The 26259-nt window shown below is 42.0% G+C and overlaps 1 protein-coding gene and 1 long non-coding RNA gene across 16 annotated transcripts in view; one reads left to right on the top strand and one right to left on the bottom strand.

The window, feature by feature from the left end:
• DCUN1D4 (defective in cullin neddylation 1 domain containing 4) overlaps window positions 1-26259 on the top strand; it is a 133504-nt gene that overhangs the window by 25353 nt on the left and 81892 nt on the right. For 13 of the 15 annotated variants that reach the window (XR_003911483.1, XR_003911480.1, XR_003911482.1 and 10 more), the window contains 4 exons: window positions 3990-4060; window positions 4229-4268; window positions 14846-14960; window positions 17717-17808. Coding sequence is in view for 9 of the 15 variants with exons in the window: in XM_029945882.1 (XP_029801742.1) it covers window positions 3990-4060; window positions 4229-4268; window positions 14846-14960; window positions 17717-17808 (318 nt within the window). In the remaining 6 variants the exon portion in view is untranslated. Of the gene's footprint in view, window positions 1-3832; window positions 3852-3989; window positions 4061-4228; window positions 4269-13026; window positions 13083-14845; window positions 14961-17716; window positions 17809-26259 lie in introns of those variants that run through there. The other 2 variants (XM_029945933.1, XM_029945919.1) reach the window with 2 other exon arrangements.
• LOC115297826 lies at window positions 3167-26259 on the bottom strand. Its single transcript, XR_003911489.1, has 2 exons — window positions 26048-26259; window positions 3167-3570 (listed from the first exon to the last, which is right to left on the bottom strand). It is a non-coding gene; the product is annotated as an uncharacterized LOC115297826 (long non-coding RNA).

The raw sequence follows: 26259 nt of genomic DNA, 5'->3' as shown, positions 1-26259 counted from the left end.
TACAATACTGCGTCTTTCCATTCCAGCGCTGTCACAGCTCTACATTCTATCTTCCCGGAAACTTGTTTTGCCATTTGTATGTTACATATTAGTTTATCCCTGTATGTATGATTGCTTTTTATTGCTATTACAATGGGATCGTCTTCCAGCTGTATTTTACAAGTGAGGATGGTATGAAGGAAAGGATTCGATTTTTTTAAGTGTTTAAATGGTGTCTGACCCTCTTCTGGAAATAAACTCCTATGAGGACTGTTACTTTTTATATTTGATTCTTGCTGCTAATGTCAGTTGTCTGACTGTAATTGTTTCATTCCTAATATTTATGTCCCTGTCTATATCGTGGAATTCTAAACCTAGGGTACTTTGAGGACATGGACTTTGACCTCCCCTCCCCTCACTTTTTTCTTTTATATTATGTAGCTCATGGCAAACGGTAATTACAAAACAACAAACAAAAACCCAGGGAGCTTTATGCCCAGTCAACATTTGTTGATGGTTTTAAGAATGCCCAGAATACCCAGAAGATAACTTAGGCAAGCTGTTTATCAAACAGGCTATGCCTTTTTGCAGAGCCAGTTTTCGCTTTTAATATAACAGGATCTAGGGTTTGCGCGCCTCACAGGAGGGTGAAGCCCAGCACTGCTTTACTGTGGAGGGCCATTTGATCCTGGAATAAAGGTGACTTAACCTAGCATTTATCCTTTGGAATTGAAATATGAGCAGAAGGAAATTTTTATGAATCAGTTAGTGCTTTCCTAAATACATTCTCTGTAAAGCATTTGATCTTTACCCTTAACATCTATTCCTTAAGGATGTGAAATCTATTTTAGATTTCAAGGTCTATTACTCGCCCTGAGCACTGAACAGATGAACCATAAATTCAATATGTGTTAACCTTTGTGAATTTATCTTTTAATGCCGTTTTTGTCTTTTTTTTTTCCCCTCTGAATTTGTGCCACCTCCTTAGCCGCTCCTTACTGTGGTGAAGCTAAAGAAAAATTATAGGTGTTGCTGTTTTCTTTTCTTTTTCCTTTGGGTGACGTGATGATGAGGTGGTGATGACAGTGGCTATGGAAATGGGGAATTGCTGATGATGTTGTACAGGCTTTGCGAAATAAGCCTTGTCAGCCTTGTCGCCTGTGAAGTGAAACTTTGTGTCTAGATCCTGGTCTTAAATGCTCTTGTCCGTTTTTTCCACTGTGCTGAGATTATCTTTGACCACCATCGTGGACATCAGTTGGTGGTGTGTGAATACAGAAATTATCACAGGCCGTGACGATCTGCTGGGCCACGTGCCTCAGCCACAGAGGGAGCTCCACCTTTGTGGAGTTCCTTTGGTGGGGCTTGACTTGGAACTGTGGAAATTAGAGACCACTTTATTTATTTTATTAAAAAAATTTTTTTTATGTTTATTTATTATTGAGACAGAGAGAAACAGCATGAGCAGGGCAGGGGCAGAGAGAGAGGGAGACACAGAATCTGAAGCAGGCTCCAGGCTCTGAGCTGTCAGCACAGAGCCTAATGCGGAGCTCGAACCCACAAACTGCGAGATCCTGACCTGAGCTGAAGTCGGACGCTTAACTGACTGAGCTACCCAGGCCCCCTAGAGACCACTTTAGATAGCAGTGTGATTTGGAAAATGATACCAGCACATGTATTGATCATTGGTCTCTTATATTGAGCACTTAATATGGACCCGACATTGTAATGAATGTTTGACACATCAAGGCATTGTAATCTCATTTTATAGATGAGAAAATCAAGACTTAGATTAAATAACTGGTAGACCTGAGATTCAAATTAGCTGTCAGACTTCACAGAGAGGTAGTAAATCAGTGGGGTTATTTGGCTGTGATTTTTGTATGGAACTGTGTGTGTGTGTGTGTGTGTGTGTGTGTGTAGAAGGGTTTAGGAATTTTAATTCATTTAGATTCTTTTATGTGAATTTTGACTGTTGCATTAACATCAGAGGGGTGGAAAAGGTACAGCATAGTGTGGCGTCTGGAAACCTCAGTGCCTGAATGGTCTTTGGCAAGCCCCCTTTCTGTCCCCGCTCCACGCGGCCCCAGTGAAGAGAGAATCTAGACCCTTACATTTTTTTTAGTTTTTGTGTTTTGGGGAACCCAGAAGTTTAATGCAGGATTTAATTTGGAGATGATAATGGAAGGTATCCTTTGTCCTCTGATGTTCAAACTGCAAGTACAAACGGGTGGTTATGGCGTGGTGGTAGGTGGGTCACGGGCTGCGGGTGTTAAGCTCTCCAAAGCCTCGTGTGCCTCGGGAGAGGCCTGTTGCTTCTAGCTTTAGAGACCCTGTCAATGTTTATTAAATATAAACATCAGTAAGTAAACACGCATATGTTCCCATACTCCACCTGCTTTCCTAAACCTTTTCTGTGTATCTGTACTAGCTGAGATGGAAAACCAAGACTGTGCCCCATCATGTTATCATTTACCTGAAGTGTGGCCAAGCCCTTCAGCTGCTGAACAATTGACACTTGTCTGTGGTTGCAGCCCGTTTAGAGTCAGAGGCCCAGCTCTGGTTGTCTCTCAGCCAAAAATTCTGGGCAGTTGTCAGTGGCTGTGACCGGAATGTGTGACCATGGCCGCCACCAGGTGGGCCGGAGCGGTGCATGTGCTTGTGGGCAAGGAGGACCTGCCACCCCTGGCGGTGACGAGTGAGTGCCAGAGGCTCTGCCGTCCACCAGCCCCTCCGCACTGCAGGCCAGTCCAGAGCTGGGTTGCTGGCACGGTTGGGAAAAGAAATGGAACGCTTACTAAATACTGGCCGGGAAGTGCGCTTGCTTTCCAGCAGCCCGGCGTCGGCCCAGCACAGACAACTTGTATTGTGGCGTCTGCTCTTTGCTCTATTCTTTGCACCCACCACAAGTTCCAAATAAACTAGCACAGTGGAGGGCGATTGTCTTCTTTCTTGTCAGGATGGCAGCACTTTGGGAGTTCCAGTATCTTTTCAAGGTTACTTGCGGACTAACCTTTATGATAGTAAGGAAAAGGAACTAATCTAAGTCTTGATATTTTATGAAAATCCTTCTTTGATGCTTATTCAAACGTAAAATTATTCATAGACTTTTGACTTGCATTTATGTAGCCAATATGTGTGTAAGCATACTTTAAAAGAAACATTTGAGATCAGAGATTCCCAAGCCTAACAGTTGAAAAGTTTTATGTTGTACAGGATTTTAAGATGCACGTGTGATTTAGCGTGTAATCCTGAAATTATTAGAGATATGGGGGATACGTTCTTTGAGTCGGGCATGTTTATGAGCATGATTTCTGCTTCTGCAGTCCTGGGTCTGTGGCGCCTGTTACTGCTGCAGCGCCAGTGACTGCAGCCGCCTGCCCAGGGCTCTGGGCGGTGGGCTCCGCTTGCAGCCCAGTCCTTGGATGTGTCTATGTTTGCTTGATGGGAGACGAGGGGCTTTGGTTCCATTTTCACTCTCTGTTGTATGCGAGCCAACAAAATAAATATATTGTCAGAAACGCCAAATGGTTGAGATGCTTTACTATTATTTTCTTGCCAGGAGCTTGATTTGATACTGTATTAGTAATTCTGGGGAAGAGAAAGGGAAAGAGAAAGAGAAAGTGAATATATTTCTTTTGTGATCTTTCTTTCATCTGTGTGACTTGTTTAATTTGCTCACGTTACTGACATTTTTCTCAAGTTTAGGTTCACTGCTGGTAGGATTTTACAACCACTGAAGGGTTTTTGTTTTACCTTACAATTTACATGAAAATCTCATGAGCTTAAACACTTGGCTGGGAACTTGACTTTATTGTCAGACTTTATCTCTAAGAGAGCTAGGTCAGTAGTTGCGTGTTGTATTTTATTTAGTAAGTATCAAATTAATGGAGATACCATTCAGTGGTATCAAAACATTTGTTTTTCTTCACTTCTGAGTTTTCTTTTTTTGCAGTGGTTTGGCAGCATGGGAAGTAAATGACACTGAATTTTCTTTTTTTCTCTTAAAGACTTCCAGCTGAACTCTCATCTCTCAACACTGGCAAATATTCATAAGATCTACCACACCCTTAATAAGCTAGTAAGTCAAGATTTGAAGACTACCAACTGTTTAAAGTAGTTGTTTTAAGTGTATTTGGTAAAAACTCATTACGGAACTTGAGATATCAACTGTTCATGAAAATACTGAAATTTAAAACTTGCTGAATGGTATGTGATTTCTTGGTAATGATGAACATGTTTCTTGCAGAATCTCACAGAAGACGTTGGCCAAGACGATCACCCAACAGGTATCTGTTAATGCTTACACTACTTAATTTTAAATAAGCTTCGTAATGTCAAGTTATGAAGGAGAACTGCGAGCTGAGGGTGATCTGTGTTGTAAACACTAACAGGTCGGTACTCGGTTGAGGATGTTTTTCAGGGTGTGTGAAGGAAACCGTGTTACAGCTCCTTCCCAGGGGCGTACGTCCGTTGTGGGTCTCTGGTTTATGTCAGAGTACTTCAGTCCCTTTAAAGAGGCTGGGGAGGCTCCCTAAAGGCTTCACCATATCGTTTCTTTACCACAGTATTTTAGTTGATTCTAAAAAGTTGCCACAGTAATGCAGTTTGAAAGGTATTGCATAAATGCTTGTTGAATTGAGATGAAAGATGATCTGCTAGGTGGGTAGGGGTGTGAGTGAGTGTGTGTGTGTGTGTGTGTGTGTGTGTTGTATAGGTCCTGAGGACTTTCCAGTGGAAAAATTGAAACCGTTATTATGAACATTCTCTAGTTCTGTGGTTCTTAAGCTTGAGCTGGCTTATAATCGGCTAGGGAGGGCTTGTTAAAACAAATTGCTAGGCTCCACCCCCAGAGTTTCTGATTCTGTGGATTTGGGCTGGGCCCCCAGAGTTTGCATTTCTAACAAGCGCCCAGATGATGCTGATGCAGCTGGTCTGGAGACCACACTCTGAGAACCACTTCTCCAAACTGTCAACATCAGAACGTTCAGCAACTTGCACTTGTTCTAAGGTTTCTATGACTTCCAGCAAAAATTATTAAAACATAAATTTTTTGAGGGTTACTGCAGTAATACAGGAATACATGCTTGTTGGTGAATTTTGAAGAGCACAAAACTGGAAGGAGTGACAAGTGACAGTCGCACCTCCTCTTTTTCCAATCCATCCTTCCCCCTGTATGCTGTTTAATGTTTGTTCTTTCGGACATTTTTATGCATGTGTATATGCTTTTATAGGACTTTAAAATTTAGCATCTGAGATCATACTGTACATATTTTACAGCATCTTTCTTTTTTCATTTAATGGTCTATCTTGGAGGTTTGGGGATCTAGAACTCTCCCACCCTCTCCCCCACATTGGTTCAGAATTAACTGAAAATGAGACATAAGATGGAGATTGAAGTGACAGTTTTGTTGGAAGGCATAACTCAGACATCTAGCAAGAATGCAGAGGCTGTTTAGTATCTCAGCTTACACCCAGTCCCTGCCGCTCAACTAGACAGCACAGGCCGGCACGCCCGCTGTCCTCCTGCCCCCACAGACCCCACTTGACTCCTGCTGAAAAGGGAGTTCAGAGCCGGCTGGGCCCCTGCGCCGCTCCTTCTCCCTGGCCCGCTAATTGGATTAGACCGTCCTCCTTCCAGGGCAAGGAGGGAGCGAAGGAGAGCAGAGTCTGTGCCCGGTGTGCTCTCGAAGGCCAGGCCACAGAGGCTCCCTTCATCTGATCGTTTTGTGTCAGTAAATCAACTCAGGGGCAGTCAAAAACAATTTGCTTAGTCAATTTTAAAAACATTGTGTGCACCTGGTTTTAAAAGAAGTGTCGGAAAGGTATAAAACAGGGGCACCCGGGTGGCTCAGTAAGCTGAGCATCTGACTTAGGCTCAGGTCATGATCTCATGGTTCATGAGTTTGCGCCCCGCGTCGGGCTCTGTGACAGCTCAGAGCCTGGAGCCTGCTTCGGATTCTGCGTCTCCCTCTCTCTCTGCCCCTCCCTGCTCACTTCTGTTTAACTCTCAAAAATAAGCAAACATTACAAAAAAAGGGGTACAAAATAAAAACTGAAATTTCTGTTGTTCCATTTTGTGATCCCCAGCTTTCAACCCCCACTAGCACTCCCTGCTTGACTCTGCAGGGGTGAGCCCTGGAGTCTTAGGCTTATTTCCCAGATGTTGAGACGATTTCCTCCCCCAGAGTGGTATACACTTGTATGTGCCTCATGTGTTGGTCACTCAGTATATCTTGATCTTTTCGTATAGAGCACATTTATGAAGCATGTGCTCTATACTTTGATGTCTCTGCTCTTTTAAAGTTCATGGATGTATCATAATATGTTTCTGCAGCCTCCTATTGGTGTGCATTTAGGTGTGTTTAACTTGGCTGCTACCAGTAATGGCGAAAAAATTTCAGGGCCAACTTTAATAGTTAAGTAGTAAAGCACATTTCTCTCCAAGTCTAAAGTAATGTGTTGGTGGGCTCTGAGGATTTTTTAAACTTAAAAGTTAGTGTAGTTTTGATTTAAAACTGCATTGTGTTTATGTATAACCTTGAGATTGTCTCTTCTTTAGCTGGGGTAATAAGACCTCTGATTTCTGAATCTTATACATTATGCAGTTAACTTTGAACTTAAGATTTAAATGAATATTGTCACTATAGTAATTTTATATCTAAATATTTAACCTGAATATAGCAATTAAATAACTGGAAGCTATAATTAAGAAAATGAAAGTGGAAAGTGTATTTGGCCTCGTGCCTCCTCTTTCACCCTTGGGGATAGTGGGCAAGTGTGATGTTTGGTATGTGACATGCTGGTGCAGTGCCTGGTACCTCAGACATGCCGGTCAGTGTCAATAAGCATCAGTGATTCCTCAGACTAGTCCATTTCATTAACGTTTCCCCATTTGCTTATAGCATCACTTGTGATTACCATACCTGAGTCTACTTAAAAAATTAAACAACAGAGGGGCTCCTGGGTGGCTCAATCGGTTAAGCATCCGACTTTGGCTCAGGTCATGATCTCACGGTTCATGAGTTTGAGCCCCATGTTGGGCTCTGTGCTGACAGCTCGGAGCCTGGAGCCTGCTTCAGATTCTGTGTCTCCCTCTCTTTCTGACCTTCCCCTGCTCATGCTGTCTGTCTGTTTCTTTCTCTCTCTCGCTCCAAAATAAATATGTAACACATAATTTAAAAAATTAAACAACAGAAAATGTGTAATGTTTGGAAATCTGAGAACATTAATCACCATAATACTGCTTTGAATATTTTGGCCCAGTGGTGGTCTCAGCAGTATCTGCAAGAAACTGTATATGGAAGAGCCAACCAAGTGCAAAAGAGGCTGGTATCTTCCTGCTCTCTCTTCCAACACTTTTCTTTGGTGCTTTCAGTCTTCTTCCCACCAAAAAGAGGGACAGACAGAATTGGTCTTGGACAGGTAGCACCAAATCCGAATTACAGGGAATAAATAAAAAATGCTGAATGGAGAGGACAAAAAATAAGTAACAGAGAACATAGATGTCAGAGGTCAATATTTAGAGACAAAGGAAATTTTTTTTATCTTAAGTAGTAGGATAAAAATTGCACATTTAGACACTAATAGTTTCACTCAAGCAAGCAAGTAGTTCATTGATCTGTTCAAGTAAATGAGAGAAAATATTAGGTACTAGAAAGATGTTTTAAAATATGATCTCTTTGTCAACTTAAATCACTGTGTCTTGGTGACATTGTTCAGTGAGTAGTGAGGTGAAATAGCTCTACAAAAAGTAGTGAAGTAGCAGAACGAACCATGTAAAATGTTAAGTGAAACAAGGGTATGATACAACAAACTCAATAAAATGAAAAATTAGGCAGTGAGGGTTTTTTTTCTTTTCTTTTTTTTTTAAAAGTTTGTTTATTTTGGGAGAGACCGAGACAGTGCGAGTTGGGGAGGGGGAGAAAGAGAAAGAGTGAGAGAGAATCCCAAGGAGGCTCCACACTGCTAGTGCAGAGCCCAGTGTGGGACTTGAACCCACAGAACTATGAGATCGTGACCTGAGCCGAAACCAAGAGTTGGGTGCTTAACCGAGTCACTCAGGCACTCCAGACAGTGACATTTTTGTGCTGGAACATGCATTTCTACTAAGTTAGGAAACATCAGAATAATTCTCTAATTTTATGGACCTCTTGAGGCCCACAAACAGAAAGGTTGAAAAGGGAAAGGCAGTGGTGCACCTACTTAGATAATGTTTATTAAGAGTAACATATTTAGCTAAATTATTATCAAGACAACAAGCCGATAGTCATTAAAGGCCCCTTGGTCCAAACAGGTGAACTCAAGTTTCTCTTTAAAATAGATTTTCTGGAACCAGATAGTTTAAAAAAATGTTGAAAAATGTTGGCAGTATTTTTAATTGTTTAATGTGGGAAGAATTCATCGATTACCTGATTTATTTGAAAATGCAGTTAGTTAATAGAATATTTCATATGTTTTAACACCTTGGATCACTTTAGATCTACTTTAGTGACCTGAAGTTCTTTTAACACTAAACCAAAAAGAAATGACCTCTCATAACCTTGGGTAAAAAAATATAAACAATTTTTATTGCCCTCCTAAAGATCATGTATCCACCCCAGCCTCAGGCTAGATTTCAGACTGACTGTCCATCTAGTGTAGAAATGCTGAGACTGAACACCAGAACATCAAAATAAATATAAGGAGTGAGAATTAACGATTTGGGATTATTAGTTGAGATTATTCTTCTCTTTTTCCTCCTGCTTTATTATTATTATCAGAAGGCTTTTCTTCTTTCATATATATCTGGCAAATATTTCTCTTGATGTAAGATAGAGCTTTAAAAATCTTTTTCATCACTGCTTTTTCTTGGGTGATTGGCAGAGAGAGAATGAAAACTTGCAGCTCTGATCATTTCTAATGAATTTTGGGGTTTCTTAAAGTTCCTCTACAGGAAGTGGCTTTTCTTTGTTAAGTATTTATTGATTTAGGAACATTTGGGTACTCAACCTTATGGGCCAGTTTTCTTATGTGTAGAATCGGGATGATGATAACACCTCTGAGATTAGTGAGCATAACTTTGAAGGTTTTTCAGAGTTATCTTTAAAATGTCATCCTTAATATTTTACATCTACCTGTAATGTCAGATTGATTGTATTTAAGTAAATACTTTGAGTGTTAAAATAGTCCATTCTTTGTTTTGTTTTTTAAAGTTTACTTATTTATTTTGAGAGAAAAAGAGAGAGTGCGTAAGCAGGGGAGGGGCAGAGAGAGAATTCTAAGCAGACTCTGAGCTCTCAGCGTGGAGCCCAACGTGGGGCTCTATCATAGGAGCTCACTGATCGTGACCTGAGCTGAAATGAAGAGTCCGGAGCTTACCCAGCTGAGCCACCCCGCGCCCCAAATAGTCCAGATAAACATTTCATAACTTTCTTGATTGTTATTTGCTTATTATTTTGTTTTTTTTTTTAAAGATAAGACTAATTGAAGTAGGTTATGTGATATGTTCTGAGTAAAGCATAAATTTAATGATGCAAATAAATACAATTTGTAAAACATTAATTCAAACAAATATAACTTATTATAAAATGACTTATCAGAGTTATTTTAAGAAGCAGACATTCTTGAATATTTTTGTTTAAAAAATCCTACTTGCCAGGAAACTTAAAGCGAAGTGCTTATTTTACTGACAAACGGGAAAATCTGAAATGATGGTATGTTATCTATTCTTAGGTATTTTAAATCTCTGGAAAGGTACTAAAGAGACATACTGCCTTTTTTTTTCTAATGCTTATTCATTTATTTTGAGAGAGAGAATGTGCATGTGTACGTGAGGGGCAGAGGGGCAAATGGAGGGAGGGAGAGAGAATCCCAGAAGATCACAGAAGCATGTGATCATGACCTGAGCCAAAACCAAGAGTCAGATGCTCAAAACGACTGAGCCACCCAGGTGCCCCAAAATGTACTGACTTTTTAAAGTAGAATTTGATTATTACATGTTTTAGGAACCTATTTATTTAATAAATATTTATTGAGAGTCTACTGTAGGATTCTCTATGTATCTTATTGTTATTGTACTAAAATAGCATATTAGCTGCTGTGTGTGCACAAGTAAACCAAACGGGGCCCTGCAAACCAGGGCATACCTTGCAGTGTGCACTTACAAAGCCTAGTTACTGCACTTGCTCAGATGGGATCCCTGCGCCGTGTTGGTGGGAAGAGGAGCAGGTTTGGGGCAAATAAACCTTGAGTGGTGTGCTCTCTGTGTATTTGTTGACTTGGTTTGTGCTGGCAAAGTATTTTAAGTAAACTTGTTTTCCTCGCATTAAAAAATTGCTTTTTTTGCAGTCTGAAACTTTTCACTATTGTTATGGGTTCTATCTCGGGTTCTGCCTCTGCAGCTGTGCTGTGTAGTCCTTTGTATCTTCCCTGGCATTGGGATTGGATGCTTCTTTCCTCTGAGGTGGGTTGAGGGGGTCAGTGAGCCAGTGAGTGCCGGAAAGGTGAACAGACATTGCTTTTTTGTGAAAGATGGTCCCATGATAGCCACTCACTCATGCAAATCATTAGGGTAGAGAGATCTGAACAGAAGCCATGGTTCTTGGCTAGAAGGTCAAAATTTTAAATAAATAAAAGAATAAAATCCAAATTGGGCCTCAAATATGAGTGCATTAAAAATTTTTTTTTATGTTTTTTATTTACTTTTGAGAGACTGAGAGAGACAGTACGAGCAGGGGAGAGTCAGAGAGAGAGGGAGATACAGAATCCGAAGACAGGTTCCAGAATCTGAGCTGTCAGCACAGAACACAGGGCTCGAACTCACAAACCACGAGATCATGACCTGAGCCGAAGCCAGACACTCAACTGACGGAGGCACCCAGGTGTCCCAAATATGAGTGCATTTTACATAGACACAAGGAAAAGTGATTTGTGAAACCTTTTCACGGAAAGCAGTCATCAAATAAGGAAGAAAATAAGAGAAAGTTGAAAAAGTTAACTTAAGATGTTTGTATGTTTCCCCAAAACATGATTATCTTGCTGAGTAGGATTCAGTGAAAGCCAGATGTTATACCAGTTTGTCTATGAGGAAGCAGATAGGAGAGGAGAGTGTGGATTCACCTTTATTGGTGAATATTGTTAAGACATTTTAAGTAGTGTTCACTGTTCACAGGCTGAGGAGATAGTACATTTTCCTCTGTGTTCTGCAAATCCCGATGTGAGGGAGCGTGTGTAGCCAGACGAGGTGCTCAGAACCAAGCCGTGACCAGTACTGGAGGGAAACAGCGTTCCTTCATACATACAGATTCAGGGAGGGGGAGGCGAGCCTCAAGGTTTAAGTCAGACTACTCTTCCTTCCTTCCTTTTTTTTAAGTTATAGTTGACATACAACGTTGTATTAGTTTCAGGTGTACATCATGTTGATTTGACAATTCTGTATGTTACACAGTGTTCACCAGGATAAGTGTCGTTACCATCTCTGATCATACACAGTTACTACAGTATTATTCACTCTATTCTATACTTTGCATCCCTGTGACTTATTTTATAATCTCTTAATTCCTTTACTTATGTACCTCTTAATCCCTTTAACCTATTTTGCCCATCCTCCTGACCCACCTCTCCACTGGCAGCCACCAATTTGTTCTCTGTGTTTAGGAGTCTGTTTTTTTATTTGTGTGTTCATTTGTTTTATTTTTTTAGATTCCACATATAAGTGAAATCCTTTTGGGATTTGTCTCTATGACTTCTTTCACTTAGCATAATACTCTCTAGCTCCATCCATGTAGCTGCAAATGGCAAGATTTCGTTATTTTTTGTGGCTGAATAATATTCCATTGTGTATGTATACAGCGTCTTCTTTATCCATCCTCTATTGATGGGCACTTAGGTTGCTTCCCTACCTGGGCTGTTGGAAATCATGCTGCAACAAACATTGGGATGCATATATTCGTTCTGAATTAGTGTTTTTGTTTTCCTTGGGTGAGTACCCGGAAGTGGCATTGCTGAGTCATCTAGTAGTTCTGTTTTTAATGTTTTTGAGGAACCTCCCTCCCGTTTTCCACAGCGGCTGTACCAGTCTGCGTTCCCAACAGTGCACAAGGTTCTCTGATCTCCACAGCCTCACCAGCGCTTGTTCTTGGACACACCGTTATTTCTGAGCAGTGTGGCAGGCTTTCCAGTGAGGCAGGGCGTACTTTCGCATTCTGCAAGCCCCAGCTCAAAACATCAACGGACAAGAATGAATCTTTTTCTTGTGTGTTGGCAGTCTCCAAAAGCTTAGGTCGCTCTGAAACTCTCTGGACCATTCTGTATGCTCTAATGCTGTTCATTATGAACTGGACCACACTTCATAGGGAAGATGGTGTGTGTGGTGGTGGGCAGCACTTTCTCTGGCTTTTTCTTCCAGTGATTGCTGCTGTGGTTGGGGAGAGAGATACGGTATGCCTTGGGTCTCTGAACAGCCCCCCGCACCACATCCTTCCTGCTTCCATTCTTGCAAGGACAGGATCTGGTTGGGACCTGGAGTGGGGTGACTGAAGGTCGTCTTTCTTTTTCTTTTTTATGTTTATTGTATTTGTTTTTGAGAGACCGCGTGAGCAGGGGAGGGTCAAAGAGCGGGAGAGACAATCTGAAGACAGGCTCCAGGTTCTGAGCTAGCTATCAGCACAGAGCTTGATGCAGGGCTCGAACCCACGGACTGTGAGATCATGATCTGAGCCGAAGCTGGACACTTAACCAACTAAGCCACCCAGGTGCCCCTGAAGGTCATCTTTTTAAGCCTTGTTTGGGGTCTGCTTCTCTGCTAAAGGATCCTCGAGCTGATGCATTCTTCAGGACCTGGCACTGGTTAGAAGCCTCATTCAGGCTGTGGTTCTGGTTCACAGCGCAGAAGGGGCTTTTCTGCTGGTGTGTTCCTGAAGCGTGTCACCCTGGGAACCTGGCACAGTGTGGAAGCCTTACTGTGAACTGGGGCTTAGGTTCCAGTCCTGCTTGTTGCTTTTCCTGGGCTCGTGACCATGAGCTACTGAGCTCTCTCTCTGCCCTTGGAACAGTTTTCTAGAAGAGCTGCCTGCGTGCCCTGTGTCCGCTCCCTCACCGCGTGTCCGCCGCAGCCCCTCGAGGTCTGTCCTCTGCCCTCGCCGGCCCTCGCTGCTATGCTTCGTTGCCTGTTCTGGTGTGTGAATTTGCTTCTTCCTGAGCTGACCTGTCTGTGTACTTGGCCGCTCCTCAAAACTCTCTTCCTGGCTTGTAGTCCATTATACTCTCCCAGGTTTTTCCCCTGCCCGGGTCTTTCCCTGACCCTTAAATATCCGTACTCCCCAGGGCTCTGTCCTGAGTTCTCTGCTTCTCGGTCTGCCTGGACGGCCTCGCAGGCTACAGTAAATAGCGGCTGGAGGCTGGGGCTTTGCTGCCAAGCTGCTTGGCTTCCGTCATCCATTTCATCTACCACTTTCTGGCTGCTGCTTCATCTCTCTTCTTCAATTTCCGTGTATGTGAAACTGGGGCTGCTAATCACACCTATGTCGTGGGGCTGCGATGCAGCCTGAGCACTGCCCGCAGACCTCCAGCATGGCAGTTAGGATGCGCTTCTTACATCCCCGCTGTCCATCTACACACAGTGCTTGGCACCCCAGCATTCACTGAATGGATGTTTTCCTTCATAAAAATCCAGAAAGGTAGGCATCACAGTTCTTACTCTTTAAAGAGTAAGGCAGCAATTGACCAAGACACATAGTTAGGTGAAGAGCCAGAGCTTACTCATTGAGTGCAGATCATTTAAACACTAGCACCCTTTTGCTCTCTCTTGTCCCTGACTCCGTGAGAGCCCAGAGCTTTCCACCAAGGAGCTGGTAGAGGGAAGAGTGACGTGGGGGTCCAGAATACACCGCCAAACACTTTGGGGACCTTGGAAAATCACATGGTTGCCTGAGCCTTGGTTTTTCCCATCTGTCAAGTACAGATCTGTCCCCTTCCTGAGATTTGGGGTTATTGTGGGAACCAGATGGCATATCTGATGACACCTGTGCCAGGACGAGTACAAGGATTTTAATTTATAACAGTTTTAGATGGTTCGAAGGAAGACTGCCTAGGTTTGAACCCCAGTTTTGCCACATACCTTAACTCCCTGTCTCTGATTTCTCATCTGCATGGGTGACAAGGGTGACTTTTCTTTTCACAAGCCTGTTAGGAGGTAACAGGTCAGTATGTCATACGAACGTCCCTGGCTCCCAGGGACATCCCTGTAAGTGTTCTTGTGTTGTGATTGTTATTGTGATTGTTGTTACTACAGTTTAGTATCTTTTACCAGATGATTGTTATGCTTCTGAAAACCCTGAGCGAAAGTGGTGGAAACAGACCCAAAATTAGTATGGAAATTCTGCTTAAGATCATGTCAGGCTTCTGTCCAAAAAATCTAAATCCTGTTTTTCTAAGATCAGATATCCCTTGAAGGTTAAGAGTTTTGGGACTGATGTGCTTGTTTGTGTTTTAGATTCTAGGTCACTGGTTGATCTGGCCTTGCCTAATGAAATAACGCAACTGAGATAGCAGTGCAAGTCCTTTTGAAGGAACACTGACATATAAAAGAGACCGAAAGCTTTGATGATTTATATTAATGTCTTTGGAGAGTAAATGTAACTTCCGTTTCTGATGTGGTTTTGTGGGGGACAGTATTAACTTATTTGTGTCATTGCAGTGGTTATTTCTTCACTCTATCATTTTCTCAAAGAGGAACTAAGAACTTTTTTTCACCTTATAACATGTACAGATAACATCTAAACCCTTTACAGTACAAGCCTTGAAAGTTTTTAATTTGGTGGTCGTCTTCTTGGAAATGTTAGAACGTGGCTGAACTTGACGTTGTGCCCTTTGACTCTGTCCGTAGGAAGCCTGCGGTCTTGCAGTTCTTCAGACTGCTTTAGTAAAGTGATGCCGCCGAGGAAAAAGAGAAGACCCGCCTCTGGAGACGACTTATCTGCCAAGAAAAGTAGACATGACAGGTATGTCGTAGAGCAGAAGGGATGGGTATGTCGTGGAGCAGACTGGGGAGCACCGAGGCACGTTCCTGCCCGGCCCTGTGTGGCTCTTCTCGTGTGCAGGTTCTGCTGGAATATTGTTTTGGTTCTGCCATGCACAGTTTCAGTGTAATTACCTTGTGATGCTGCTTTTGTGTGGGGTTTGTAAAACAGAAACAGACTGGGTAAGTTGAGTTCTTGGAAATTGAAGTTTCATCTTAGCCCCTTGATCCACCAAAACTGGTGTAGAGTTTCTTTCTTTCCTTTGAAGGGCTTGCCATCGGTGCATGTTGAGGACCGCCGGACTGGTGCGTATGTGTTCTCTAAGGGGGCCTCATGAACACACAGCCCCAGGAATCCGTAATTGCTTTTGCGAGGGCCTAGCCGAGCGGAGGTTGAGTCTCAGATGAGTGAGACTTCGCTAGAAACTGTGAAAAGAGAAGACCGTGTAAACCACTTCTCCTTCAGACAAGTGAGCTGTTTAATTTTGGTAGCTCTGAAAGTCATTAGGCTTGTTGGTTGGAGGCATCTCTATCGTTGCACCTTGTTTTTCATAAGTCATTTTTCCTTCTCTCTCTTTTTAACAATGAGCAAACATCATAATTTTAGTCTTCTCTGCCATTCATCCATTTTCCTCCGTTCTGGCCCTGTAGGTTACCTCACTAATGGGCCTGAATATTCACATCTGTACATCAAAGGGATTAGATGAGCTTTTTTGGGTTTTTTTTTTCCTGCTGTGATACTTAATAGGCTCCAACTCAGTTGGAAGGATAGAGAGACGGACTCTGAAAATGTGAAAATAGTATCAGTCTTCATATCCCAGATGAGTAGAAAATAATGATCTCTAAGAAGACCGCGGTGATTTAGAAGATAAGCACCAGCAGCGTGCAGGCCAGTGATTTTCAGCTTTGGGAAGCCGGGTTACTTGCTCTTCCTTCGGTGTAAAGAATTATTACATTCTAATGAGCATATGACATTTTGTGACTATGTACGTAGCACTTGTTATTTGTCACTGCCACCTGACGTAACTTAGCGTGACGAAGGTCGTTGGTGAACTGGTAGCTGTGTTGCAGGAGGATGTGAGGGACTCTTACTGCTCGCACTATTGGTCACCCGGGGGTGGGGGTCTGTAGCTTTAGCTCAGTTTCACTCTCGGTCTTCTTTGAAAAACAACTTTATTTACATACTATAGCTTTTGTCCATGTTAAGGGTACATTTTGGTGATTTTTACGAAGTAGTTAGGAATTTCACAGCTGTCTCTACAAAGCAGTGTTAGAAGATCTCCACCACCTACTGAGACCCCTGATGTCCGTTCGCAGTCTCTCCGCGGTCCCGCCCCCAGAAACCGCAGTCACCCCTTCACCTTCTCTCTACAGATTTGCCTTTTCTGGGCATTTCACGGGAGTGGTCTTCATGTGTCCTGCTTCTGTCACTCAGCATGATGTTTTTGAGGTTCATCCAGGCAGTAGCATGTATCAATATTTTTCTTTTATTTACGGAATGGTATTTAAGGAAAGTTGTCCTTTTTTATGTGGAGTATTTTTAGGCAAGTTAGACATTACAGTGTCATATAGAGGTCTCCCTCTTGTTGGCTGGTTACAGACTGTGAGCTAAGAACGTCTAGGCTCAGGATTGGAACCTGTGTGTTTGAAACCTTGGCCAGTTCTCACCTTTGTTTCTGGGTAGTATGGCTAACCTCTTATAGAAGAAATAGAACACTGGTGGTTTGCAGTTTCAGTATCTTAATCCCCTATAGCCATGTTTGGTATTAAAACCCAGAATCTCTCATCAGATAAATGCCTATGTCATGAATAAATACTTATTAAAAATAATCATGTATGATCTTTATAACATATACTATAGAAATTAAAACTATATTCATAAATGTTCATATATGTACATATATACACATACATACCTATTTAGGCAATTTATATATAAACAAGAGAAAGAAAAAGTATATCCTCATAATTTTTCTATTAAAATGACTATGTTAAAGATCCTGCCTTCTCTCCCCTCCCCAGGTAGGGAATATCTTAGTTCTTAGCCCTGGGTCATCATAAAATAAAGAATTCTGTAGCAGGTCCCGGTGTTGGAGGAGGAAGCCGTTGGGCCTCCTGGCTCCGTTCTCCAGCTCATGCTGGCCGTCCCCACAGCAGCGGGCATTGCGAGAGTGGCAGAAGCCGAGGCTTCTCTGTACGTCTCTCTCCTGAGTTTTCCTGGAGGTGTAGACATAACTTGATGTTTCTTTTTACTTGCTTCATGGCCCCTTGACATGTCTAATATTGACAGGTTCTTCCTTTGACTGTGTTCTGTGCCCAACCTGACTTGTAAGACACAGAAGTCAGGAGACTTTCATGCAGAGACTTGAGTGTGTTCTAGGGTCGTCAGTTGAAGAAAACACCTTAGCTATCTCTGACTGTGTCTCACTGTATCATTCTGGAGTTCGTTCTGGCTAGTGAGGTAGAAGGGAGTAAATCAAATCCATTCTTACTGATCACTCGTTAATGAGAGAAAAACCTGTACCAAGTATTTACTATTTAATTCTGTTATGGGTATGACTGTGTTTAAAACTGCAGTTCTAAAAACTGAAGCTTCTGAATGCAGGAAGTAAAGTGTTTAAAATATACTGGAAATCTGGTTTATAGATGTCTGGTTTGGGTAAAAGAATAAAAACTGTCTGCTACTCAAAAGAAACTCAGCATCTTTAAATAATTTCAGACTCCTTTCTCAATTTCTAGCATGTATAGAAAATATGATTCAACTAGAATAAAGACGGAAGAAGAAGCCTTTTCCAGTAAGAGATGCTTAGAGTGGTTCTATGAATATGCAGGTAGGTCCGTGTTTATATTATCTAATCCTGATACTCATGAAAATAAGGGCTACCTTAGGGGAGATTAAAGAATTTAAAAATTTGGACTTTTCTAATGTGGTTTGTGTGCTGTCTCTTCCTGCTTGAGGGAAGGAACAGAGTCGAAACAAATCACCAAATGTCCTATTTATAGCCAGCAGCTAAGCCAAAGAATTCAGAGCACTAGAAGGGAACTGAAAAGATGAATGCACTCGGGAGAAATACTCCGGATTGCTAGGAAACCTACTTAGAGTGCTGGTAGTGGGTGATTATTTGGTTTGTACATCAAAGTTAAAATAAGCTTTGCTGCTTTGAACCCATATGTGCAATGGAATTTCTTGTATTAAGTGTCTATTTTGAAAGATCATGTGGTAGAAAATGTTTGTTTTGTCATTTAAAATGTCTTAAGTTCAGTCCTGTTTCTGCAGCAGACCATAACTGAAGTCTTGGGGTGGATTGTCGCTGTAGCTGTGTGTGGGGTAAAAAGAAAAAGGAGTTACTTCCAGATAAGTTTGAGCTGAAGGCTCTCTTACCTCTCCTCTTCGCCTCATCTCTGGCCCTCTCCTAGCCTGTCACCTTGACTGTTTCATTCAGCCTCTTTCAAACCGATTTTTGTGTGCTCGGTCTCTGCTCCCAACTAGGTTTCACATGCCTTGTGTTGTCTTATTTCAGAAAAACGAAAACAAAAAGCTGAAGAGGTCATACATGTCATTCCCTAACAGTCCACTCCAGCCTCGCCCCTGCTGAAAAATCCCTGCTACCTACATTCAGGTTGAAAGACTTGTGACTCACTGCCGCCCCTTAACCTGGAGTGTTTTTCTCCACTTTTCCATCTGGCAGCTGTTGCTGCCCGTCTTCTAAGCCCCTTAATTAGCTTAATAGCCTCCTTTGTACTTACACAGGACATTTTTCATAACTGGTTCGGATACCCTTTTTTAAAAATTTTTTTTTACATTTATTTATTTTTTGAGAGAGCCTGAACAGGGGAGGGGCAGAGAGAGAAAGAGACAGAGAATCTGAAGCAGGCTCCAGGCTCTGAGCTGTCAGCACAGAGCCTGATGCAGGGCTCCAACCCACAAACCAGGAGATCATGAGCTGAACCAAAGTCGGATGCTCAACTGACTGAGCCACCCAGGTGCCCCATGATATTCTTTTATTGGGGATCAAAGAGAGGGTTCCTCCTGTGGCCTGATCTTGCTGCCCCTCTCCCTTCTCCCCACCATCACCTGACCCTACCCATTCTCTGATAAGAGCCCCTTTGGCCACAGAAGTTGTTCTAGGGGCCAAAAGGTATCCCCAGGCCAGGCCAACAGATAAAATTTACGAGAATTTTCAGATTGAAGCTGGGAGAAGGGCTTCTTTCTCTTCTGGTGGTAGGCTTGAAATGGCACCATTCTGATTCCCATAGGTCTTTGGTTTTGTGAGCTACCCTGGAATCTTTCTAACGGAGTCTCCTTCATTACTTGAACTAGTTTGAGCTAGATTTTGTTTGCAGGGCACGGCCTTTAAGTACCGACACTTGGGCAGTATTAGAATGTTTGTGTTCCCGTGTTAACATCATGAGAACACAAGTCTCTTGAAGATATTTTGGGTTCCTAGGAAAAGTGGGTAGCAGTTTTCCAGGTGTTTGATATATGGGTGCTGAATGAATGAAGAGTTTTCTCATATTCGTATCACCTTGATTATGAAAGTTTTTGCTGTCTTTTCTTAGTTCACATTTATTTTTATGAAGTGTGTTATGAAAAGGAAGTTTTAAACAGACACAAAGTACACTTGATTCCACCATTGTAGCACAGCTATTTTGATTTTTGTGTGGATGTGTCTTTCTTTACAAGCAAACCTAAGTTTTCCACGGTATGAGCACATTTCTGTTTCCTTTAAAGAGAGAACAGTCTACAGTTTTCCTTTTTGTTTGCTTTTCTCTGGCTCAGGAAGATGACATTTGGGATACAGATTAAGCCACATTTTTTAGGTTCCTTGAGATCCCTGCCAGGTGGTTCGGTGCAGTTCATCCCTGTAAAAAGCGTTTGTGGGGTGCGGCCATCCCTATTTTTACCAACCCCCCCTTTTTTCTTCTTTTCCTGTATCAATAGGGAAATTGCCTTGAAAGTGGGAATAATGGAGAGCCCCAACTGACGCCTACTTTCACTTTTAATATCGAACCACATGAATAAAAACTGTAGATCATTATTACTCAAGAAAAACTATGGTGAGATGACCCAGGGTGACTGTCAGGTTGTGCTGTAGGACGAATCTGTAGGCCACAGGCCGCCTGGCTGCTAGAAATGAGGAAGACTTCACAGGCTGAGTCAAATTCTGTTTCCTTAGTCAGCTGGCGTGGGCTGACTCCCTGCACTTTAATCCAGAGTGGATGGAGGGGTGGTTGAGGTCCCGGTAGTGGAGCTGTTTCACATGGGTGCTCCCTTTGTTCTTCCCAGAGTTCTCCATCCCATTCCTTACCCTGCCTCCACCATCCGGGGCTCCTCGCAGCTTTGGCCCAGCCCATGAGCCCCAGATCCCCTTCCACATTCTGGGATGCAGCCTCTCACCTTTTGGAATCCCTATCAACTCCATTTCTGACTCTCTGAGATTTAATGAATGAAACTCACTCCACAGGGGGCTGCTCCTCCTGGTCTCTGTGGTCAGAGGCTTACCCCCTTCAGTACTTTGATTACCCTAGTTCTTTGTGACTGGAGAAAGAGTTGGCTCCATCTGAAACTGGAGCTCCATTTCTTTTCATTAGAATGAAAATAACCAGTTTTACATAATATACAATGTACCTAATAACTGCCACTTTCTGAAATATATCTAAGAATAAGGAATTAAGCCAAATACATATGTGCCAACATTGTACATTACACTAAAGTCCACGTGTGTAGATCATAAAAGTTCTCTAGGTCTTAACCATAATAGGCCTTTAGTTCCTGTTTTTGATTAAGTTCTTGGATGGAATTGTTTTTTGGTTTTACTAACATGACATTAGGGACCAGGAGCAGGTGCCGAGTGATCAAGCGGTCTTTCAGCAAAAGAAGAGATGTTAGAAAGGGACAGTGTGGCCTTGTTTGCCTCAGGAATGCAGCATGATGTCGTTATGGAAACCTGACCAAGGGGGTCTTGGGCCATCATTAAAAAGGTTACATATATTTTTTAGGGGCCCCTGCTTAAAATGGCAGGAGATGTGGGAGGGCCACTTTTTCCTATTGTCCGTTTATCTGCCTTCTGAACGTATCATCAGTGTCTCCTTACCAGGACATTCCACAGCTTAGGATTTCAGATACAGCTTTTTAAAATCCTCTCCTGTTTCACTTCTAACCCACAATTCTCAATTCTTAGCTTTAGAATTAAGATTGCTCAATTCAACAGGTGAGCTATAAGTTTAGTATAAATACAGTTAAAATCCCAATGAACAGTGTGATTACCTCTAAATCTAAATGTGTGCATGAGAAAGATAATGACAAAAAAAAGAGAAGTTTAAAAAGCAGAATTGTGGGTATTTAAAAGATATGGGAAAAACTTGTTGATTAACACACTGTATTTTACTGTTTTTAGGATAAAATACTACTTTTGGCAGAGTCATGCCTTTGCAAATCATATGGTTAAAAACTTGCTCTTTAAAAACACAAGACACACACGGTATACACTGTATGTTAGCTAACTTGATGGCAAATAATATTTAAAAAACAAAAATTTCACCTGTTTCTTTTTACTTTTGAACATGGCTACTAGAAACTTATAAATCACATATGTTGTCTACAGTATTCTTTCTTTTTTTTTAATTTTTTTTATTTTTGAGAGACACAGTGTGAACAGGGGAGGGGCAGAGAGAGAGGGAGATACAGAATCTGAAACCGGTTCCAGGCTCTGAGCTAGCTGTCAGCATAGAGCCTGACGCGGGGCTTGAACCCACAAACCGTGAGATCTGACTTGAGCCGAAGCCGGACGCTTAACCGACTGAGCCACCCAGGCGCCCCTACAGTATTATTTCTATTGAAGAGCATTGAGATAGAAAGTGAATTTAATAGATAAAAAATAAATAAATAATGTTGGGAGCTGCAAAGATTTCAGCTGCTTGGCCATTTGCTAGCCGAATATGTCACTCCCCTCAGGGGAGTTGCAAAAATAAGCAGGGGAGCACCACTCCCTGTCAGGAGAAGCCAGAAGATCAAAGAGCAACCGCCTGTAGGCAGGGTAGCATCAGCCCCTCAGGCGCTGTGCTAGAACACTTTAGTCTGGTTCCTCTTTTACGCCAGTCTTAATCCCTTAACCCTGTTTCCTAGCAACCCACGTAGGTCAGCTGCCTTGTTTTCCCACCTTGAAACCTTTATAAGATAGGGTGTTTTCTCAATCAAGAAGAGGCTTGATCGGATTCCGTGTGCTGTCTTCACTCTCTCAGGATCAAGAACCCACAAGGATTTTCCGCCCTGCTGGCTGGGGCGGGACATGACAAAATAAAAACACAGGTGCACGGGTGTACAAGTAATAGGACCATGGCATTGCATAGACTCTGAAAGAAAGGAGAAAAGCATGGAGAACTTAACGTTGCTACTCCCCACTATACCTCAGCAAACGGCCTTTGGGGTCTTGCTGTGTGCCAGGCTCTGGGGTGGTGCACTCAGCCTGTTTTTCAGTGCAGCAAACAGACAAACTGAGAAGCATCGTCTTGAGGATGAATGCCAGCAGAGAGAGGCACCAGTGGGAGGGCAGATGGTGGGGGCAGGAGGCCAGGACGCATCCAGGGCTTGCGCACAGGCATGGGGAAGGCCGTTGCTCCTGGGGCTCAAGAATAGGTTATGGTGGGGGCGCCTGGGTGGCTTGGTTGGTCAAACATCCGACTCATGAATTCGGCTCAGGTCAAGATCTCAGGGTCATGAGATTGAACCCTGAATTGGGCTCTGCACTGGACGTGGGACCTGCTTGAGATTCTCTCTCCCCCTCAGCCTCTTCTCTGCTGTGTGCACACATGAGCACTTGCTGTCAAAAGAAAACTAAAGAGAATTGGTTCTGGGGAAAGAGCCTTTTTAAATCAGGAGGAATGGAGACCAAAGACAGAATTTTAAAAGAATTGTAAAGTAACTTTTCCTTTCAAATCTGCAACTACTTCCCAGAGGGTCCCCTCAGTAGATACCAAAAAAGTCTGTTCTAAAAATAAAACTTCTTAGCAAAATAGGAATAGGTGACTATTTCCTTATGAGAATAATTATTCTTCGTTCTCCTAGCCAAAATTCTTAATATTCTTAGTAGTAGAATAATAAAAGAAACAGCAATGAAACATACACATGTACACACGGTGGAGTAGTGGGGGAGGAGTCCGCTAGCGGGAGATGCACAGGCTTTCCCACGGGACGGTTGTCAGGTGTACTCAGTGAAAGAAGCCGGCTGTAGGATTCAGAGGGATAGCACGAACCCCTGTGTGTAGATGAACTGAAAACTCATTTCATTGTATGTTTGCACATACATAAATATGAGCACAAAGGTCTCGGGACACGTGCCTGACTGGTAAGGAAAGGGAGAAAACGCTTTTCTCTTTTTAGTCTATTTTGCTCTGACTTTGCCTATCTGATTATTTTTCTATGTGGACATATTACCGTGTCATCTGTATAACGTACACATGTGGGCATGCACATGTGTATATGCACTCTGAAGGCCAAAGCTAGCAGCCTGTCACATGATAACATGCAAAATGTATTTCCATTTTTAAGTGAAAAAGGAGAGAAACATGCTCACTCTTGGAATGCTTTGGCATTGATTTGGAAATCATTAGCCAGCGTGATTAGACGAAAGGAAGAAAGAAGGGGCAGAAAAAATGGAAAGAAGGATGGGGCGCCTGGTGGCTCTGTCAGTTGAGCATCGGCTCAGGTCATTATTCCAGGGTCATCGGGTTAAGCCCTGCCATCGAGTGTGCGCACTCTGTCTCTCAAAATTTAAAAAAATAAGAATAAATAGGTAAAAATATTTGGAAAGGAAGAGGCAAAAATGATCATTTGTTGGAAATGAAATGATAATATTCTACCTGGAAAGCCACAGAGAAATTTCATTGACACCTAGAAACAGCAAATAAATCTGTATATATTCCATGCATATAGACTTCTATAAATGATTTATTTTGAGAAAGGTACTTGAAGGAATTAAAAAAATTTTTTTTGTCTTTATTTTTGAGAGAGAGAGAGAGAGAGAGACAGCAAGCAGGGAGGGGCAGAGAGAGAGGGAGACACAAAATCTGAAGCAGGCTGTAGGCTCTGAGCTGTCAGCACAGAGCCCAATGCGGGGCTCAAACCAACAGACTGTGAGATCATGACCTGAGCTGAAAATGGACGCTTAACCGACTGAGCCACCCAGGTGCCCCAGGAATTTTTTAATAAATGGTTGTCGCTAAGGGGTAAGGAGGGGCTGGAGGGGAAACTTGCTTTCTAAATTTTTTCACTTTTACTTTTAAGTGAAATTCTGTATGTTTGTGTTAATATAGCAAGAAGTAACTAAATTAAAAATGAAGTCATCTTTTATTTGAATAATAACTTTTATTATCTTAATATTTAATATTTAAATATTTCAGTATTTAAACTTTTATTTGAATAATAACGTTTCCCCTAATAATCAAGATAAGACAATTAGGAATGCATACACCAACATGTAAAATAAAAGGAGAAAATAGAAAGTCCCAGAAAAAGGTAACCTATTGGAATATAGAAAACAAAACATTTTGTAACAAAAAAAGCACATTTGTGATTAAAAGGGAAATAAAGCATGAAGAAAAAATATTTGCTGTGGCCAGAGTACAAGGGAAGGGCCTGAGTGTGACTTTAAGGGAGCCAAAGATTTGAAGCAGAGAAATGACATAAGACTTCACAAGCCCTCGAGGTGATTTCAATATTCATCCTTTGTTGAGGACAACCATCTTCTACACTTTTTGTGGTTTATGATATTTTAAGATTATATTTTTAAGTACTCTCTACACCCAACATGGGATTTGAATTTACAGCCCAGAGATCAAGAGTCACATGCTCCACTGACCCAGCCGGCCAGGCCCTCCTGTTTACTGTCTTGTATTGAAAGTACTCCTGGGGCGCCTGCCTGGCTCGGGTCGGGGAGCATGTGACTCTTGCTCTTGGAGTTGTGAGTTCAAGCCTCATGTTGGGTGTAGACATTACTTAAAAAAATAAAATAACCTCTCTCTCAAATTCTACGTAGGAGTGAAATCATGTGATATCTTTCTCTCACTGACTTATTTCACCTAGCATAATATACTCTAGGTCCATCCACGTTGTTGCAAATAGCAAAATTTCATTCTCTTTTCATCCCCGAGTAGTATTCCATTGTGTGTGTATTATATATATATATGTATACATATATAATTATTATAATTATTATACAATATACTTTATATACGTTACAACAATATGTATTTTTAGTATAGTTACAAAGATATAATATAAATACTACATTGTTGATAGTGCTGCTGTAAACATTGGGGTGCATTCGAATCAATCAGCATTTTTGTATCCTTTGGATAAATTCCTAGTCGTGCGATTGCTGGGTCATAGGGTAGTTCTGTTTTTAAGTTTTTGAGGAACCTCCATGCTGTTTTCCAAAGCGGCTGTACCAGTTTGCATTCCCATCAGCAGTGCTAAAGGGTTCCCCTTTCTCTGCATCCGAAACTCAACAGACTAACATACAGGAAGGGAAGGAAAAATAAGATAAAAATAGAGAGGGAGGCAAACCATAAGTGACCCGTAAATACAGAGAACACACTGTATGTGTGTGTGGGAGGTGGTGGAGGATTGGTTAAATGGGTGACGGGCATTAAGGAGGGCACTTTTCGGGATGGGCACTGTGTGTCACACGTAAGAGATGAATCAGTGGGTTCTACTCCTGAAGTCAAGACTACACTGAATGTTAAAGAACTTGGATTAAAAAATCTTTAAAAAGATGAAGAAGTAACTCTATACTGTTTTCCTACCTGGAGGAAGAGTCTACAGGGACTGTGTTTCTGATCTTCAGCAGTTATTATTACATATGTTGTAATATATATACATTACAACAATGTGTTTTTAGTTACAAAGATGTAATATAAGTATTACATCTTTACCCATTCATCAGTCGATGGACATTTGAGCTCTTTCCATAATTTGGCCATTATTGATAGTGCCGCTGTAAAGATTGGGGTGCACGTGCCCCTTCAAATCAGTACAGCGTATAGCTCCAGGATGCGTTCAGTAAATATTACCTGAATGAAAGTGAGATATGAGGAGGCGGTGGATGCTGCAAGACCGCTCGATCTAGAGTCTCTGGAAAGGTTGTAGAGTGATTCCGTGTCCTGGTATTCATTCATGTATTCGTTCAGTCAATTTTATAAAAGCAACTGCTCCTTGCCAGGTGGTTTGCTAAGGTGACACAAGAAATACAACAGCTCTTTGGAGGAACTCAGAGGGAAAGGCA

This window comes from Suricata suricatta, chromosome 1 (genome assembly GCF_006229205.1).
Source record: "Suricata suricatta isolate VVHF042 chromosome 1, meerkat_22Aug2017_6uvM2_HiC, whole genome shotgun sequence".
Classification (NCBI taxonomy): domain Eukaryota; kingdom Metazoa; phylum Chordata; class Mammalia; order Carnivora; family Herpestidae; genus Suricata; species Suricata suricatta.
Note: the sequence above shows the minus strand (reverse complement) of the source record. Positions and strands in the feature narration are given on the sequence as shown.